The following is a 21008-nucleotide window of genomic DNA, read 5'->3' as shown; positions in this document are numbered from 1 at the left end:
CTCCAAATGAACAACTTCTACTAACTTACTAGCTAAATGTACCAATTTTAATTATTACACTTGCTTGCCGTACTGCCCTTAGCAACACAGCGCAGCAAAGCAGTGCACAATAATAAAAAAAACAGTAACGAGAGAGGGAAAGGGGAAAGTAAAGCTACACTGCATAAGGCAGAGGCAAGAAGGAAAATAAGGGAGAAGAGAAAGAAGGAAGTCTACGGCACGTCCACACACATTATTGCTATTTACTGCAGGCATTAGTGGTATTAGCATGTGCTAACAGTACTTCACTTGAGAAAAATCTATCTCCAAGAATCTAGTATAAGACATGAACAATCCAATGAAGATTTAACACCCCCCCCCCCCCCCCACACACACACAAAAAATAGCCATTCCTTCAGCTGGAGTAATTACAATTGCTTTATTAGAAATGGACCATCTAGTGGTCAGTTCAACAATTACATCTTTATACCATATTATGGTAAAACAATTTTTTCTATCCAAATGGTAGAAAATCTCATTCATTATTAAATAGTACAGAAAAAAATGCTCTCTTTTACAAGCATTTCTATAGTTGAAAGTTAGTTCAATAGATTTTTTAAAATTCACATTTAAAACAATGTCCCTCAATGAAAATCTAGAGTTTCAATCTTGATTCCTTTGCTTGTAACGCCTTCCCTGCCACATTAACTTTCTCTGTAAGCATCTCAGCTTCATCAGCACTTCTGTTTGCACGCACATTCCTTAGTAAAAAGTGGGTCATGAAAAGCTTCAAGCCTTCACGGAGCATGCCTAATTTTGGATTGCCAGATACCCTGCAAAGAAAAAACAAGCACAATTGTATATGTAGATGACACCTTCCACCCATGCAGGATTCCAATGACTTTAAAGAAAAGCGCAAGAATCAAAATTACAACTTCAAACAGAGTGGAGGAGTGGCCTAGTGGTTAGGGTGGTGGACTTTGGTCCTGAGGAACTGAGTTCGATTCCCGGCCCAGGCAGCTCCTTGTGACTTTGGGCAAGTCACTTAACCCTCCATTGCCTGCCGCATTGAAACTGCCATGAGTGGGAAAAAGTGCGGGGTACCAAAAAAAAAAATGGCAAGTAACTGTAACTTCTATGACCAAAATCATTGTTAAAGGGTATTCAGGACACTACAGATGTCATATTAAGGCTGCCCTCACACCTTCTCTTCAGCTGGAGAAGTGCTTCTAACATATTGCACAGATGGCTCCTGGCCATGGGACTGCCAGAACTTGCTGTTCTATCACTGTAAAGGATCTAAATAACACTCTGTTATTAGAGCACATCAGCAAATGTGACTAGCTTTGGGGAAAGCTGACAGTCGCTCAGCAGCATATGTTTCAGAGCAAGACATCTTCAGAAGATGCTGACAAAATATTGAAGTTAGACCATCCCAATAAAGATGTGCTAAAGGCTGAAGTAACCCAGGTATAAAATATAGAACAGAGATCAATGATTCCAAATTAGCTTCAACAACTGACATATGGTTGTGAATACAATGAAAAACATGGTTTAAACTTGTCTATATGTGAATGCAAGAAGCTTAAGATACAAGACTGGAGAGTTAAAATGCGCGGTTCTAAGTGTGTGGCAAACTGACACCTAGTGGTAGTGCGAGACTAATGCTAGCAGTCAGAGCTGTCATTTTGAACCTGGGCCTGCCACAGATAGGAATCACTCTGCTCCCACCATTAACTCCCCAAGGACATCCCTATTGAGTGCTGGGGTGGGAATGGAGGTTTTTTTTTTTTGTGCGCAAGGGGGGGGGGGGGGGGGGGTGGTAAAGCTGGGACTGCATTAACCTCCAGATTCTATATATAATGCTGAAAGTTGTGCCCCAAATTTCTGGGTGCATGCCCAAGATGCACGTGCAACTGAATTGATTAACAAGCCTTTAACCAGCAATAATTGCATGCTAATAGCCAATCATTGCAGTTAACTGGCTTTGATTGCCAGCTGCGCAAGACAAAGACCCACATGTGGCCAGGGGCATGTCAGAGTTGTTCACAGAATTATAGAATTAGGTCAATCCGCATCCAAGTTAGGCGCTGCCATTTACACTTGCTTTTAGCAGGCGTAAGTCCTATGCCCAACGGTTAGGTGTGGATCTGCCCCCAAGCGAGATTCTATAAAGTGCGCACACCCTTTATAGAATCACGCTTAGTGTCAATTTTTTTGGACATGGAATTTTGAATGCAATTTACTGAATTCCCTCCTAAATGCATATCAACAGAACAGTGAGCCCACACTACCTGCCAATGCATCTAGAGTGTTTAAGCTTTTGCCCTTTGTGCTAACTGCAGGGCTGATGCTGGGTATCCCCCAACAATTACAGCACAGGCTGCACTTACTGCTCACCATGCACACACAAAAAAAAGGGACACTATGATAAAATAGAAAAAAAAAAAAATAAACTAACATGAGCAGGAGACAAAATGTAAGAGCTTACAAGAGGTATGGCCACCATTTGAAAATACTACTTTGGAAGCACAGACTAGCTGTATTCCACGCATTAGAAGAGGTCTAGATCAAAAGAATGAGATGCTATTAATGCTAAAAGGATAACTTTCAAAAAAATGGAACGCAGATCCAAGTGATGAAAATATAAGAAAGCACAAGTACTGGCAGGTTACATGTAAAGTGTCAAAAAGACAGGCCAAAAGAGAATTTGAAAGTAAGCTTGCCATAGAAGCAAAAACTCAGCAAAAACCAGGCGAAGGAAGCCTGTGATGTAGTTGGAGACGAGAAAGGGATTAAAAGGAGTTTTCATTGAGAAGGATATCAGAATGATACCTATGCCACAAACACCACTTAGTGCAGGTAATTTGAAGCAAAAATAAAAATGTTATGGGTGGGAAGTCCAAAGATCTCAAGACCAGAAATGGAAGTAGTAATCGAGAAAACACAAGTTCACTTGCCTACAAGTATCTGTAGCCTCAGAGTAATTCTTGTCTCTGCTTTGACTATGGATGATCAGATTACAACAGTGGTTAGCAAAGTGACTTGTAACAAGCAATGCAGGCAGCAATACACTATCACATGGACTAGTGCAATCTGGCATACTTAGGTATGTGGAAAAACTAAATGTCAGACAGCATTTGATCCAAAATAAAGGTCCTGAGATAAGAAAGTGCAAGAGAACTTGTCTTCTGGAGCAGTCTGGATAGCCTTCTGAAGAGGACTTTAAAACTAGGTTCATTGGGGATGAGTGAACAAAGATCCCAAGTATATAAAAGCATTCAGGTAAATAAAACATTAAAAACTGTACAGAAATGGTGGTGGGAAGCAACATCTGGAAAGCTGTGTATACTAAAGTCTATAGTATGGGAATAAAGTTCTGGATCAAAGGCTGTGATGGAAGAAGCTAATTTGAATTTAGTAGCAGTTACATGTTGTTCATGAAGAACCATGACTGGGATTGACTGGGATATAGGTATACTGGGCTAAAATCTATTCAGGAAGGACAAGGTAAAAAAAAAGGGATAAGTGGTATTATATGTTAAAGATGGTAATACACAAACAAAAAAAGCAACACTGGGCCTTCAAGACTGAGACAACAGGAGTATTCTATTGACAAATGACCCGACACGGGCCGTGTTTCGGCGTTAAACAACGCCTGCCTCAGGGGTCAGGGTCTGGATGTAATCTGTTTAAAATTATATATGTGTCCAATGTCTCCGAAAGTAAACGGAGAGGGTCTTTACAACCAAACTCGCCTGTCAGGATATACAACGGCGATGTAGAGTGAAGAACTCTTTTATAAGCCTTTTCTTTAGCAAAAGAAAATTATATTAGCAAAAGAAAATTTTGAGAACCACCACCTTTTAAGGAAATTTTTTAAAAAACCACCTTAAAACCTAATGATTCTTCACTAATCTTAATTTTGAAAGTTTCACATTTTTGCTACCACCACTTTCAAAAAGATGCTCAATATATTCTCTCATCTTAACTGAAGGAATTTTGATCAGAATATCATTTTCTGAGTGCAACAAATGGATTGGGGGTTACTCTATCGTAAAAACATAGAAAATAATGGCAGATATAGACCATATGACCTATCCAGTCTCACCATCCATACCAACTGCTAATCCTACTATACCTTCCTCACCCTTCAAAGATCCTACGTGTTTGTTCCAAGCTTTCTCGAATTCAGATGAAGTCCTCATCTCCACCACCTTCATCAGGAGTCCATTCCACGATCCATCACCCTTTCCATAAACTACTACTACTATTAAACATTTCTATAGCGCTACTAGACTTACGCAGCGCTGTACAAATTAACATGAAAAGACAGTCCCTGCTCAACAGCATTTCCTTAGATTACTCCCGAGTCCAACCCTTTTCACTTTCGTGCTTTCACTCCATTCCAGAACTTCCATTCAATTGAAATAGGCCCATCTCCTGTGTATTTATGCCACAGAGATATTTAAATGTCTCTATCATATCCTCCCCACTCCCATGTTTCTTCCAGAGTATACATATTGAGATCTAAGTCTGTCCCCATATGCTTCATGACGAAGTCCTCTAGCCACCCTCTGGGCCTTCTCCATCCTGTTTATATATTTTTGAATGTATGATCTTCAGAATTGTACACAGTACACTAAATGAGGTCTGAATAGACATCTATACATAGACACTATTGCCTCCTTTTTTTCTTCTGGTCATTCCTCTCCCTATGCACTCCATGCATCCTTTGGGGTTTTGCTATCACCTTTACTACCTGTTCAGATAATCAAATATCATCACCCCCCAAGTCTCGCTCTTTTGTGCACTTATTGTATTGGTTGTTTTTCTTTCCATTTACATCTTTGTTTCCCTGACCACTTTACCAGCTTCTCTTGGCTTTTCCAGTTATCGTTGCCAGTCTTCTTCTTTCGTGCAAACACAGATTTAGCAGAACAAAGTTTTGCCTTACCAATCTGTTAGAATGGATTTGATAAAGTCTCTCATGAGGGGCTCCTGATGAAATTAAGGATAGAAGGCAATATCTTAATGTGGTCTGGGAACTAGCTAAAAGGTAGAAAATGAGGAGGATTAAACTGTCCAGTTTCTTAATAGAGGAAGGTAAATAATGGAGTGACCTTGAGATTTATAATGGGTCAATTGCCTTAACACATTTACAAATGATCTGGAAATGGGAATAATTGAGTAAGGTGATAAAATTTGCAAGTGACACAAAACAGTTCAAAGCTGGTAGATCCACAAGTGGATTGTAAAGAATTGAAGGGGGACCCTGTGAAATTCGGCATCCAGATGACACATGAAATTTTAGGTAGAGAAGTGCAAAGCAATATATGTCGGGAAGAATGATCCAAAAACAATGTAAGTTGCATATCATAGACAATATGTTGAAATCCTTTAGTCAGTGCTTGGCAACAACCGAGCAAAAAAAGAATTAAGGGGAGGAAGTGATATCACAGATATGGATGGCGGTTTGACAGCTTAGTTCCGATGGAGTGGTTATCAAGTTGCGGCTTTCCCTCACGCTGAGCATGTCTTGCTCATCTTTTCATCTCTTTCTGCTAGTTGGTAGACAGGTCTATGTGAAAATGGCTGAAGAAATTTACAGCTCTTGACAAGAACTGCCAGCCTTCTTTGATAATCGGCAAGACAGCAGACTACTACTACTTAACATTTCTAGACCGCTACTAGGGTTACGCAGCGCTGTACAATTTAACAAAGAGAGACAGTCCCTGCTCAAAGAGCTTACAATCTAATAACTGAGCTGACAAGATGGCTGCAGTGCATTCTCAGATGGAGAGAAGCATGTAGACTATGCAGTGAGCGACTCGGAGATTCCCAGAGCTGATGTGGTCTGCTGGTTTATGGAGTTGAATTCAGACATAGTGGGAGCGTGTTCTGATGTTCGCAGCATGCTGAATGACATGAAACAGGACATTCAGGATATAGGCACCAGGGTTGAGGATCTGGAGGAGTGGATGGATTCTGTTAATACGGAGCTTATGACTTTAGAAACGACCCAACAGCATAGTGTTAAGGAGTGGGAGGAGTTGTGGGACCCATAAAGGATTTAGAGAATCAATCCAGAAGACAATCAGATTTAAACAAGTGCCCGAACCGGAGCAGTATGTGAACTGTGAGCAGGTCATTAAAGAACTCCATACTTTTATTTTCCATGATGGAAATTCAGATACTGCAGATGCAGTTCCTTTAGTCACCAAAATGGACCGTGTTCACTATAGTTTGGGCCCCTGCTGTGATAATAGGGCCCAAGATATTATTGCTTGCTTTGCAGACTTCTTCATTAAGGAGAAGATATTGAGGTGGGCCAGGATGAAGGGGGAAATTAGTTGGAACTGCAAGGTTTCCGTTTATCAGGACCTGGCTTGTCAAATCCTGCAGAAGAGAAGGGAGTTCTGAGCAGTCACTCACTTCCTGCAACAGGCGAATCTACGCTACTGCTGGCTTTACCCATTTGCCCTCTCCATCACAGTGAGAAGAAACTCAAGAAAGGTGCAGATGACTGTTGAAACATGGCGGGCTCTCAGGGATTCGGGCTGCTCCAATTTGCCTACAAAGGCTTAGTCTCCTACAGCGCCGTCATCATCAAAGGCTAGCAGCGCTTTGCAAAATGTTCAGCAGGAGCGCAGATCTCCACACTCTTGACTCATGATTTATTTTATTTATTTTACAAACTGGTTTTCTTGCCTTTGTAGACCTACGTGATCATGCACTAGAAGAGACTATGATGCATATGGTAATTAAGACTGTTATTGTGCAGTACTAATGGAGAGATAGAGGGGGATGTATTTCTTTAAACGAACCATTCTGATTGTGGGCACATTCCTCCTGTTGTTTTGCAGCTGACTCAGACATTAATGGGTCAGCGATTGGAGAGGCTGAGACGGGAGAGGTGCAACTCAAGGGGCAGGTTTCAGGGAGAAGGGGACTGAGGGGTTAAAAATATGGTCTTAGAATGTAGTTCCTACAGACCAATATCTTTGCTTAATATAGATGCTGATAAAGGCTGATCGCCTTGCCAATTATCAATTGGGCTTCATCTTTCACAGGCAAGTAGCTAATAATGTGCGTCAGACATTACATCTTATGTGGAATTCACAACAGTCGACCAAGTAGCTTTGTTATCCATTTTGATGTGGAGAAGGCCTTTGACAGGGTGAACTGAAGTTTTTATGGGCTGTTATGCATAATATGGGGTTTGGGAGCCATTGTAATACAAGGATCCAGACGTTTTATGAGGCACTCATGGCCCGAGTAAGAATTAATTTGGGGGGGGGGGGGGGGGGGTATTCTGACTCCTTTTTAATAGCACAAAATCTGAGAAGGCTATGTCTGTATATAGGTTTCAAGAGTAAAATCCGATGGTGGGAAAAGGAAAATTGTGATGTGTTTTGATATGTCACAAGGGGAGCAGCTAATAAATCAAATCACATTTCTGGCAAAGCCATAAACCATACTAATTCTTCAGAAAAACTGAAGTCAGGTGGCCAAGGACTTATAGTAGTGGTTCCCAAACCTGTCCTGGGGACTCCCAGCCTGTTGCATTTTCAGGATATTCACAATGTACTTGCAATAGATCTGCACACAACAGAGGCAGTGCATGCAAATTTCTCATGCATATTCATTACCAACCCTGACTAGCTCAGGTCTTCCAGACAGGTTTGGGAACCACTGGCCTAGAGAATCCTGTTCTCAGCATGTCATGAAGTTTATAAACACGTGCTACTTACCTTCCAAAAATCTGAATCAGCTCTTCTGCATCCATTTCCATTAATAGCTTATACAGAACTTGTCGCAGGAAGTACACTCTGCTTTTATCTAGTTCACTAAATTCTATCACCTAGGCCAGAAAACAATAGAAATTTCAATTTTTTTTGAAACATCTACTTATTAGGTGATTTCAATACAACAAAACGAAACATATTTATTGCATTTGTATCCCACATTATCTCACCTATTTGCAGGCTCAATGTGGCTTACAGAATTTTGTTATGACAGTCATTCCAGGATGTCAAATACACTTAGTAATTTAAAAAGATTAAGTAAGGGAATAGAGAAGGAGGTGTTAAGCAGGACAGTGTAGAAGGTGGACTTTAATACCTGGGTGGGTATTACAGTGAGCATTAGCGGTAAATTTGAGAGACAGATCATAATCCACATGCCCTGGCTTAGGAGTGAGATTCATTTCAGTTATGGTATGTGATAAACTAACCCACTTGGAGAAATTGTCCCCTAGCAATATGGATTAGAGGCAACAAAAGACATTGCCAAACCAAATCCAGTGCAACTAGGAAAATGATAAAAATATAAGATCAAAACTATTCATAAACTCAGGAGAAGAAATGTTGCATATCATCTATGAGCTTATGCCTGCACTATATTAAATATTAATTCAAACAACCCAATTAGGCACAATAATTAAAGACACGTGCAGAAAAATGGCATCTATTTAACAATAGACTATCTTTGTGACACAGAGATCTCCAACAGATTTCCCAGTTTGAAATCTGAGCCCGCCAGAGTCCTCTCCATGACCTGTGTGTCCCTTCTTTCCAGCAATGCCATATTGAAAAGAAGGAGCTGTCAACACCTTCCCAACATCAGAGCTTTTCTCAATAGAATACCCTGCCCCTCTGTAAGATCTTGGAGGTCCATGCCCCTCTTGAAAAATAACATTCGCCAGTTTAAAGATGAGGTCACTGGCAAGTATATAAGTAAGAAATAGCCATACCCATTTCCAGAAATGCTGGATCCCTGGGCATTTCCAAAACATACGACCTAATATAGTCTTAAAAGATTTACACTTGGGGCAAATGCTATCTGTGTCTAGTCCTGCTCCGATGGTTTTACATTTTCAGTCCTCATCTCATCATCTTGATGAGAAATTTAAAGACATTAAGACCCTGGAAAACTGTAGGTGAAGTCTCCAGAGAGTTCAGCAATATGACTTAACCGGTCATTCATGTACTGCAACAAGCTAGAAGTACAGAGTGAAGTGGAATAGCTTTGGGGGGCCACGGAGGCCTGGGGCTCCCCAAACTGGCTTTGGGGCTCCCAGTTTGGCTGGCGGGAGTCCCCAACCCCCCACCAGCTGAAACGTTTGTCCTTCACTGGTTTTGCATTGCGTGCCCTGCTCTGTTCTCAGTTGCGCCGTGCACACCACTTTTAACAAAACTGAGCATGCATGACACTTTGCGCATGCTCAATTTCATTAAAAGGAGCGTGCACGGCACGACTGAGAGCAGGACAGGCAATGCAAGACCAGTGCGGGACAAACGTTTCATCTGGTGGGGGGTTGGGGACCCTCATCAGTCAAGGTACCATCGTGCAGCGGTGGCAGAGGGCATGGTGGTGACATGGGGAGGCGGTGGCAGCGGGGGGGGGGGGGGGGGGGGGGAGGCCAAAATGTGCCCCCCCCCCACACTTTGGCCTCTTGCCCCTCTCCCATCAAGGTATGGCTACGCCCCTGGGTAAGTGGTTGCACTAGGGAGCTCTTCCATTGTTAAATGTTTAGTTACCGCTTTTGTTTCTAGGGGAGTGTTTGGGACTTCTCCATTGCCAGAGAGGCAACCATTCTGCTTGACCTGTGAACATAAAGGCAACTAGGGGTGATTCTGGTTTTCAGAGAGAGTTACTGGGTTCTTCATCCTAGTTGTGGGAAGGTAAGAATCTTCTTTCCCCCAGTGGCTTTTCATCTTATGGAGTGAGATTAAAGGGAAAGTTTTTCTCTCTCTTGTAAGAATTTTCTTTCCCCAAATGGCTTTTCATCTTATAGAGTGAGATTATAGGGAAAGCTTTTACCGCTCTTGTTTTTTAAATGGAGTTAGTGGGTAAAACAGACATTAAAAGTAAAGATGACAACTCACTCACTTTTAACTTAATATCAAGCAAACAAGAAAGATGACTCTCAAAAGGAGACCAAGGAATCTGATGGTTCACAGGGAGAAAGAACACAGAGAAAGTCCAAACCAAATTTAATTATCAATAGTTAAAGGGCAGCAGCCACATAGCTCTGCTATTTTAGCAGTCTTCAAAGTTTAATAATATCTGTGTGTGATAAGATAATGGGGTAAGATTTAAGAGGCAGAGCAGAGTGGGGTATTTGCGTTTAATGTTTGGTATATGAATTAGTCCATGAGGGGTGAATTGGTTCATTTGGAGGAGTGGCCTAGTGGTTAGGGTGGTGGACTTTGGTCCTGGGGAACTGAGGAACTGAGTTCAATTCCCACTTCAGGCACAGGCAGCTCCTTGTGACTCTGGGCAAGTCACTTAACCCTCCATTGCCCCAGGTACAAATAAGTAGCTGTATACAATATGTAAGCCGCATTGAGCCTGCCATGAGTGGGAAAGCGCGTGGTACAAATGTAACAAAAAACAAACAAATGAAAACGAAATTTAATTTGATTTTAAACAGCAACACCCTAATTACCATTTTATTAACTCTGATATGATATTTATGCTTGTATTTGGTAATTTTACTATTGTTATTCTGCTAACAAAATTGTAAGTTTTACGTTAAACTGACGTATACCACCATGGGGTGAATCTCTTCATAAAGGCGATTAATAAATCCCAATCAATATGTAGTCCTTTAAAGGATGTTAATAACAATAAGTCCAATGATCTGGCAATGGAAAATTTCTAAACAAACCTGGAAACCTGGGCTTGCATGGCTAATATGAAATTACAAGGATTACTACTGCTGGTTGAGTTACAATCTTCTGGGACCATGCACCAAAGGGGAAAATATTTATTTATTGTGAACACTTATACCCCACACAATCCCACTAAAGCAGGCTCCATGTGGCTTACAACATACAGGAAAAGAATAACATTGTAATTCTAGGACAGCAGAGAGTAAGGTAGCGGAAGGGGAGGGTGGGAATCAGTAGGAAAAAAGGGCAGGGGACTGCAGGAGGTCAAGCAGCAGAGGAGTAAGCTCAATCACAAAGGTAAGGTCTTCAGGGACTTCTTGAACAGACCGTGATCAGCTATCTCTCGCAACGCTAATGGTAATGCGTTCCAGTAACGGGGGCTCACAAAGCAAAAAGAGGAGGCCAAGAGAAGCTTGTACTTTAAATTTCTGCAGTTGGGAAAGTGAAGAGCGAGGTAGGTGCGGGACGACTTCTTGGAATTTCTGGGGGGGAAGGTCAATCAGGCTGTACATATAAGCTGGAGCGTCCACGTATACAATCTTGTAAGAGCAGATAGTTTAAATTCAACACGTTCCTAAATTGGGAGCCAGTGCAGCCTTTCACGAAGGGGCTTCGCTGCTTCAAACCGAGAATTGCCAAATAGAAGTCTCGCCGCTGTGTTCTGTGCTGTCTGGAGTTTCTTAAGGGTATGCTCTTTGCAGCCAGTGTAAATACCATTGCAATAGTCGAAATGGCTCAAGACGAGTGAGTGGATTAAAGTCCTGAAGAGGTCAAACGGCAGGAACGGCTTGATACACTTAAGATACCTTATGGAAAGGAACTTGCGCTTCGTGACTGACGATACCTGAAGGTCGAGGGTCAAGTGGGAATCCAGAATGACCCCGAGTAGCTTTAGACTCGCTGCGATAGGGATGGAGAAGTCCAGCGCAGCAATCGTGCCCGGGATAGACTGTTTGAAGGGGGAGGAGAGAACGAGGCACTGTTTTTTTTTTCTTTATTAAGCTTAAACTTAAATATGCTAGTCCATTTGACCATAATGGCGAGACCGTTCTGAATGTCTGCTGAGATTTCGGCTAAGGAAGTTTGGAAAGGGATGTAAATTGTCACATCATCAGCATAGATGTAGGGATTCAAGCCATGGTTGAAAAGGGATGTAGCCAGTGGAGTCATCATGATGTTAAAGAGGGTAGGTGAGAGGGGGGAGCCTTGGGGAACTCCACAGTGAGACCTCCAAGATGGGGATACAGTGGACTGGACTTTGACCCAATAGGATCGGCAAGAGAGAAATTCCCGAAACCATTCCAACACAGTGCCTCCAATACCATATTCATTTAGCAGCGCAAGGAGGAGATTGTGGTCAACCATGTCGAACACACTTGACAAATCAAATTGGAGAAGCAAGATGTTTTTTCCAAAAAACAGTTCCTTCTGAAAGTTGGACAGAAGAGTAACCAGCACCGTCTCGGTACTGTGGTGAGATCGGAATCCAGATTGGGAGGCATGAAGGATTGAAGATTTGTCTAAATAATCAACGAGCTGGGAATTGACCATGCTTTCCATAGACTTGACCAGCAATGGGATAGTAGCAACAGGACGGTAGTTAGAAATTATACTAGGCTCACACTTCGGGTCTTTTGGGATCGGTGTTAGGAGAATGTGACCGTGAGCCGTGGGGAAGCGCCCATGCTGAAGATGTTAGGCAAAAGCATTCATTAGAGCTTTGATAGCTATAGTTTTCAGTGCAACTTCCTTACATAGGTCCCACGTATCCAGTGGAGCTTCTTTTCTGCACAGGACATCTACCTTTCACAAACTTTAATTCTGCCTCGAGTCTTGTCTGACGTATGCTATGACTCTTTGGTGTAAAGAACAACAATGGATATTTTTGTTAAAAACAGTGGAATGGAATGCATATTATTAATTTTGCAGGAACCACCTTTAAAGGCGTGACCTTAGGGGTTGTGAGGTCATCTTGTTTGTACACTTGGATTGGTTAGTTCAGGGCGTCCTGAGTTTTAAATCCATAGGCACCGTATATTCCTCTGCGCCATCTTTGTGGGATTTATGTTTGGACTAAGTTCCTGTGATTATGCTCTTTCTGGATATTTGAAGATATAAAAGCGTCCTTCCTGAAGCAGCTAAAGAACTGGCAAAATAAGGCGCACTTGTTGAAGGGCAAAAGGCGTCATCTGGTAAATTGTGGCTAATAAGAGGAGCGAAGGAGCAAAGGAGGACTGCCGTTCCCTATTCTTTATATACAAATGCACGAGAGGAACAACTTGTTGAGAATATTCTTACGTTCTCATGGACTCAAGTTTTCAGCTAAGTACCTGGTGGATTTCCTTGCATTGTGGGGAACCCGGGGGTCTATTTACATTTAGGTTGTCCTATATTTTTGAAATTAGGGTATTGTGGCAGAGTTTCAGGTATTAGTATGTGTGTGTATTCTTCAGTTTGGAGTGTGTGTTTGTAATTGGGGGATGATCAGATGGAAAGGGGTTTTTCATATTCATCCGGTTTTCTCATCCATGATGAGTTTTTACGGTGGATGTTTTTTTCCCTTTTCCTCCTGACTGGAACCTATGATAATAATGGACTCCATAAGGCAATAGGGATTGATCTTGATATTTAACTGTTTCTCTATTTGGAGATTTGAGGTTCCAATTTGAATTTAAATATACTGATTCCTGTTTTGGAATCTCTAATTATACTCCCAATACACACCCGCAAACTGATGTTAAATACTTTCAAACTTCTTAGAGGTGTCAATAAACAAAGGGATAAAGCTGCTACTTGATTTTTTTTTCCCCTGAAGTTGCATCAGATTCCAGCAGGGCATCCAGGTGGTCCTGCATCATCTTTCTTTCACAAATCTAGGCTTATTGTCTTCCTTAGGCGAAACAGATTACTATTAAAGTTGCCTTTTGTGTAGCCTTTGCAAGTCATTTCACATGCTCTTTGCCATAGTCTCATTCCTTAGGTGGATTAATTGATCATCTTCCACCTGTTTGTCCTCTCTGCTCCATTCCTCTGAGTTTGTTGTTGGCCTGTCTGTGGCAACAACATTCCTACTAGTCATCTTTGGCCAAGAGAATTTCCATCTTAAACCTTCATAGGTTAGTCAGCTTGCTCACTAGAAGTCCAAGTTCAGAGCTGCTGAACATTTTTTTATTTTCTTCTCATGGAATCACACTATAGTCTTACCTTCCAAATCAGTAAGATTATTCCGAGTGGTTTCCTAGATTGTCATAGATCAATGACTGGGCCTATAATCTGTTAGAGTGAGACCATTCCAACATATTCAAGAACAAGATGAAGAAGGAAACAAACTGGACTTCATTTAGTATATATGGAATTGTCTTGTTACAGCTTGAAACTGGGAATGAGTTGCATCTGCTCATCAAAAGATCAGTGAGAACAGGAACTGAACAGAAAACCACCACCATAAACACTTGACCATCTACAGCAGAATGTTGGCTATTCTATATCTCAACATTTACCAAAATAGCAGTGGTTCTATCTGGTTACTATTATTTCCCAAATAAGAACTTTTGGGCTGAACATATTCTGTGTCCTTGGTGTATTCCCTAGTATCAGGAGAACTGAGAAAGAGCCTTTCAAGTTTTGATTTCTTTTTTTTTTAATAGTTTTTTTTTTTGTTTTAAACACTATCAAATTGAAAATTCAGTCACTGCTGCTAAAACCAGAATCTTGTTATAAAACCAGAATCTTGTTATAAAACACATCACCATCATTTTAGACATGCACATTTTCTAACTGTAAATAAATGGAACTGAGTGCCAATGGATTTGCTGTATTTCTTAATACAGAACAGCTGGTGTCAACAAAATGACTGTCCACTTCCTTTGTGAAATAAACTTATCCCACCTTCTACTCATTAACCTCAACGGATTTTTGTTTTTTCTTAAAAGGCCAGCTTTGAGGACTGAGGTATGCATGGCTTTGTCTCCACAAAAAAAAACAAAGCATAACTGGGCAGAAAGTCCTCAAACATATGGCATCACCCAGCTGAGATCAAGACAGGCGAGATCTTGAGCTCTAAAGAGGAGAAGAAGAATCTTAACTGTGCAACAGTAAAATAGAATAAAAGCAAATATTGTACATTCCCAAGAAAGCTGGTAAAAACAATACTGTGAAACCCTAATGGAGACAAATGTTGATGAGGAACAAAAGGCTTTGGTCCCATCACAAGTTGATGGTACTAACTGCAGAAAAATATATACTAAACAAAGATATATACAGATCTATGAGACTATGTGGCTGCCCTTCCTTGATTATTGATAACAAGATAACATGATGAAGGGGAAGATGACAGATGTATTCTGTCCACTATTGTAAAATATATGTCTATTAAATTGTTTTCATTGCTTTTTCTATTTTGCTTTCAAATTATCTGCTGACCTTGAAAACCACTAGTGATAGTGACTTTGTCTTCAATAAATAAGTTAGCAGATGGACTAGGTTGGAGACTGTTGTGGCGGACAAACTTCCCAAATCACGGAACTTATCCCACATGCTGAACTGAAACGTCATCTAGAGGAGGCGAGAGAGAAAACAAAAACAAAAACACGACTTCAGCAACACAATGGTACTGTTTTTTTTTCATGTGAAGGTTAATCATCAGTAGTGCGCATTAATTAAAACAGTAATACCCAACAAAGCAATTGGGTGGAAGCAATACCTTCCACTTTTAAAGATGCAAGCCCTTAGGATAAATGAAGTTCTTTCCTCAGGAAATTCCATTGTGCCTTAAAAGGAAAGGTATCTATATTTACACCATTTTTATGCTCTTCTACTCCTCTCTCTTTGTGATGCATTACATATTTAAACTAAAATGGTGGTCCTGATGTATTGAGGATTTAGGAGGTTACTTTGTTGTACATCAAGGGTTCTCAACCCAGTGCTTAGGACATCCCTAGCCAGTTGGACTTTCAGGATATCCACAATGGATATGTATGAGATAGATATGCATACAATGGAAGTAATGCATTCAGATTTCTCTCATACATATTCATTGTGGATAGAAAACCTGATTGGCTAGGTGTATTGCAATGACTGAATTGCAAACCACTGCACTAAAAAGAAAGATGCTCTTCTGCCAGCCTGTACATCTCATGCTACCCTTTTAAAAGGCTGGGGAGCGGTGTTCAGGAGTAAAGGCGACTTAGAAAGCCAGGTTAATAAAAATTACTCTGGGTACTATGCAGTATCTAAAATGCACCCAAGTAGTAATCCTCAATTAAGCTTTACTGCTAAGGCATTTTATTTTGAAGTCCCTGAATGAAGTCCCTGAAAAAGTATTCACACCGCTGTCAAAAAATAAATGTCAAAATGCATTAGAGTTTGTTTCAATGATTTACACAACTCTACATTTTCAATATGAAATAGTTACAGAAATATTCAAAAATGAATTAAGAATAAGAAGGCGTGTAGGCGCCTACAATGCACATCAAATTGGAACTACCATCGCGCTAGCGTGTGCCCTGGGTGGTAATTCCATTTTTGAGACACGACCAAAACACGCAGTAGAAATCTACCGTGTGGCGCTTACCTAGCAGTAAGCGCCACACGGCCACACTGAGCCCGCAAATAGGTGGGAAAATGTGGGATACAAATGCAATAAATAAAATAATAATAATCGGCAGTATATGCGCGCTGACGATTACCAAAACCATACCGCTAAGTCAATGGGTGGCAGTAAGGTTTCCTGCTGAAAATGGACGCAAGCTAGTTTAAATTTTGCCGCACGTCCATTTTCGGCCATGAAGAAAAAATGTTTTTGCAAGCGCGCTGAAAATGGACCTGCGCGTGTCCAAAACCTGCGTCACCAGAGCAGGCCATTTTTTGGTGTGCCTTAGTAAAAGGGCCCCAAAGGCTTGACTGCATAAATCGTCACACCTTTAGTCACAGCTTCAGTTCCAAAAATTATCTTCAGGCCCATAATGTTAGAGCCTACCAGTGTCCAATCAGAGTATGCAAGCCAATTCAAATACTTCTAGATGAAGAATTGTGCTGCTCCATTTTTAAGAAATTAATTTGAAGCAAAGGTCTAAACATGCTACACATGGAGCTGCTGAAAGAATTCTGGGACAAAGTTATTACTGAGGGAAGGCTGTAGGAAAACATCAGTGCGCACTGTTAGAGCCACCATTATAAACTGGGAACAGTTGAACAAGACATTGTTTTGATCAGTCCTTCCTTCCAAAGTCAGAAGCTGTGGATTAAGAAAATGAATATGAAGGTCGCCAAGAAGCCTAAGGTTACTTAATAAAAGCTACAGGGATCTCTGGTTCAGCCTGGAGAAAATGTTGACTGTTCAACAATTTCAAGATTATTTCACAAAGATGGCCTGTACAGGAGGAGGGTGACAAGGAGGAAGCCACCGCTGGAAAAAAAAAAGCAATAAGATGTGCCACATAGCATTTTACTTTACTTTATTTCTTATAGATCACAACATACCCAACAGAGTTCAGTGCAATTTACAAATAATCAAAAGCGACTGGAGACATACCAGGAATTACAATCAATTAAAAAAAAAAACACTTAGGTGATAATACGCCATCTGATGACACCAAAGCAAAACTTTTTATTTGTGACGCTAAGTGATAGGTATAGTTAAAAAAAAAAAACCCAAAACACAGCACATCAGTCTGCTAACAACATATTTGCATCATTATGATGGTGGCAGCATTATGTTGGGGGAGAAGGAGACTTGTAAAGATCAAGAGAAAGATGGATGATACAAAATACAGAAAAATCCCAAAGGAAAATCTGTTTAACTACCATAGACCTGGTGGTCAAAGTCAGGAGACAACAATGGAATGGATGGAATCAAAACAAATGACCTCATGGCTGTAGATGTGTCCAGATGAGAAGGAGTTGTGCTTAGATTTTAATTCCACCAGTTAGAAAGTATGGCCTGTGCCAGGCAGAGTGGCAGACTTCTACGATCTGTGTCCCGTAAATGGCGAAGACAAACAATCAGGATCAAGTGGCGAAGATACTTACCTGTAGCAGATATTCTCAGAGGACAAGTCATTAATTCTCACATGTGGGTGACATCATCCACATATTCCTGTGTGGAATGCTACAATAATGTACATAAGAGCCACACTAGCGTTCCCACTGCACATGCAAAAATGCAGTCCCATCTGCCGTGAGAGCATGGGACCAGCACTACAGTATAACAATACAAAACAACTCCAAGGGGAGGTGGGAGGGTATGTGAAAATTAATGACCTACTGTCCTTGAAGAATCCTGCTACAGGTAAGTATCTTCACTTTCTCCAAGGAAAAGCAGGTCAGTAATACTCACATGTGGGAATCCTTAGCTAACAGGCTCACTGAAAACAACAACAGTAGGACAACTGCAACAGTGAGTTGAAAATACTAATCAATCTGAAACTACATACACACACAGTGTGACAGTGCAACCTGAAACAAAACAATGGGACTACGATGGTGGAGTTGGATTCTAGACCTCACAACAAATTCTGCAGAACTGCCTGTCCAAACCAACCATCGTGTCAGATATCATGCTCTAAGCAATAGTGAGACATGAATGTGCAGATGAAGACCACGTTGCAGTCTTGCAAATCTCTTCTATTCAGGTCGACTTCAAGAGGGCTACTGATGCAGTCATGGTTCTGACATTATGAGCCTTGAAATGACCTTCAACAGTCAGCACAGCTTGAACATAAGTGAAAGAAATGCAATCTGCCAGCCAATTGGAGATTGGGTGTTTCCTGATGGTGACCCCCATTCTGTTGGGTTCAAAACAAACGAAAAGCTGGGTGGACTATCTGTAGGGCCAAGTCCGCTTCAAGTAAAAGACCTATTACTGGCTAAATCCAGAGGTCAATATTCCATCCTCATTCTTCTTGATCTTTCCGCTGCTTTTGACACTGTCGATCACAGCATACTTCTCGATACCCTGTCCTCACTTGGATTCCAGGGCTCTGTCCTTTCCTGGTTCTCTTCCTACCTCTCCCTCCGCACCTTTAGTGTTCACTCTGGTGGATCCTCTTCTACTTCTATCCCTCTGCCTGTCGGTGTACCTCAGGGTTCTGTTCTTGGTCCCCTCCTCTTTTCTATCTACACTTCTTCCCTTGGTTCATTAATCTCATCCCATGGCTTTTCCTACCACCTCTATGCTGATGACTCCCAAATCTACCTTTCTACCCCTGATATCTCACCTTGCATCCAAACCAAAGTTTCAGCGTGCTTGTCTGACATTGCTGCCTGGATGTCTCAACGCCACCTGAAATTAAATATGACCAAAACCGAGCTTCTCATTTTCCCCCCCAAACCCACCTCCCCGCTCCCCCCGTTTTCTATTTCTGTTGATGGCTCTCTCATTCTCCCTGTCTCCTCAGCTCGAAACCTTGGGGTCATCTTTGACTCTTCTCTCTCCTTCTCTGCTCATATCCAGCAAACCGCCAAGACCTGTCGTTTCTTTCTTTACAACATCCGTAAAATCCGCCCCTTTCTTTCCGAGCACTCTACCAAAACCCTCATCCACACCCTTGTCACCTCTCGTTTAGACTACTGCAATCTGCTTCTTGCTGGCCTCCCACTTAGTCACCTCTCCCCTCTCCAGTCGGTTCAAAACTCTGCTGCCCGTCTCATCTTCCGCCAGGGTCGCTTTACTCATACTACCCCTCTCCTCAAGACCCTTCACTGGCTCCCTATCCGTTTTCGCATCCTGTTCAAACTTCTTCTACTAACCTATAAATGTATTCACTCTGCTGCTCCCCAGTATCTCTCCACACTCGTCCTTCCCTACACCCCTTCCCGTGCACTCCGCTCCATGGATAAATCCTTCTTATCTGTTCCCTTCTCCACTACTGCCAACTCCAGACTTCGCGCCTTCTATCTCGCTGCACCCTACGCCTGGAATAAACTTCCTGAGCCCCTACGTCTTGCCCCATCCTTGGCCACCTTTAAATCTAGACTGAAAACCCACCTCTTTAACATTGCTTTTGACTCGTAACCACTTGTAACCACTCGCCTCCACCTACCCTCCTCTCTTCCTTCCCGTTCACATTAATTGATTTGATTTGCTTACTTTATTTATTTTTTGTCTATTAGATTGTAAGCTCTTTGAGCAGGGACTGTCTTTCTTCTATGTTTGTACAGCGCTGCGTATGCCTTGTAGCGCTATAGAAATGCTAAATAGTAGTAGTAGTAGTAGTAGCAATGCTCACTTGCAGTCCAAGGTGTGCAGTGCACTTTCACCAGGATGGGATTGAGGTTTGGTAAAAAAAAAATAAAATAAAATAAATAAATGTTGAAACAACTGCTGACTGGTTTAGATAGAACTCTGACACAACCTCAGGCAGAAACTTAGGGTGCGTGCGGAGAACTATTCTGATGTGATGACATTTTGCATAAGATGGATGCACTACAAGGGCCTGAAGCTCAGTGACCCTGAAGGCTGAATTAACAGCCACCAAAAGCAAGGCATAAGAACATAACATAAGAACGGCTGTACTGGGTCAGACCAATGGCTCATCTAACCCAGTATCCTGCTTTGAACAGTGGACAATCCAGGTAACAAGTACCTGGCAGAAACCCAATTAGTAGCAACATTCCATGCTACAATCCCAGGGCAAGCAGTGGATCCCTCCATGTCCATCTCAATAACAGACTATGAACTTTTCCTGCAGGAACTTGTCCAAACCTTTTTTAAACCCAGATATGCTAATTGCCGCTAACATATCCTCAGACAGCGAGTTCCAGAGCTTAACTATTCTTGGAGTGGAAAAATTCTTCCTCCCATTTGTTTTAGAAATATTTCAATGTAATTTCACTGAGTGTCCCCTGGTCTTTGTACTTTTTTAGAGAGTGACAAATCAATTCACTTTTACCCATTCTACACATCTACATTGGCCAGCAAAAGTGTGGTTGGGGAATATGTATGTTCCTGTGAGGAAAGAATTGAAATTGTTGGGGGGTGTGCTAGATAACTCAACATGAGAGCACAAGTGAATAATGTGGTCCAAACAGCCCTTAAACATCTATATATGGTGGTTAAATTGAAACCGATGATACCTAATTATGACTTCAGATGTTTACTACAAAGCATGCTATTGGTGCGACTGGATTACTGCAATGCATTCTTCGGATGTGAGGGCATTGCAGATAGTTCAGAATGCAGCGGCTTGTGCCCTTACTGGAGTTTCACAACCTTCTCATGTATCCTCAAATATTGAAACAGCTACATTGGTTACCTATGTTGCAAAAGATCCAATTTAAGATGTTAACATTTGTTTATCAGACTTTGTATCTCGCGGCTCCATGTTATTTGAAGGAACCTTTGAGTGGCAT

At 41.5% G+C, this 21008-nt stretch overlaps 1 protein-coding gene across 1 annotated transcript in view; it reads right to left on the bottom strand.

Moving 5' to 3' along the window:
- Positions 1–423: 423 nt before the first annotated feature.
- Positions 424–21008, bottom strand: part of NOM1 (nucleolar protein with MIF4G domain 1) — a 79829-nt gene continuing 59244 nt past the window's right edge. Inside the window, exons 9-11 of the mRNA XM_030198619.1 lie at positions 15081–15212; positions 7734–7843; positions 424–812 (exon numbers count right to left, since the gene is read on the bottom strand). Of these exons, the coding sequence (XP_030054479.1) occupies positions 635–812; positions 7734–7843; positions 15081–15212 (420 nt within the window). The 3' untranslated portion in view covers positions 424–634. The remainder of the gene's footprint in view (positions 813–7733; positions 7844–15080; positions 15213–21008) is intronic.

The sequence above is a fragment of the Microcaecilia unicolor genome, chromosome 1, assembly GCF_901765095.1.
Source record: "Microcaecilia unicolor chromosome 1, aMicUni1.1, whole genome shotgun sequence".
Taxonomy (NCBI): Eukaryota; Metazoa; Chordata; class Amphibia; order Gymnophiona; family Siphonopidae; genus Microcaecilia; species Microcaecilia unicolor.
The sequence above is the reverse complement of the archived record's forward strand: the minus strand, read 5'-3'. Positions and strand labels throughout refer to the sequence as shown.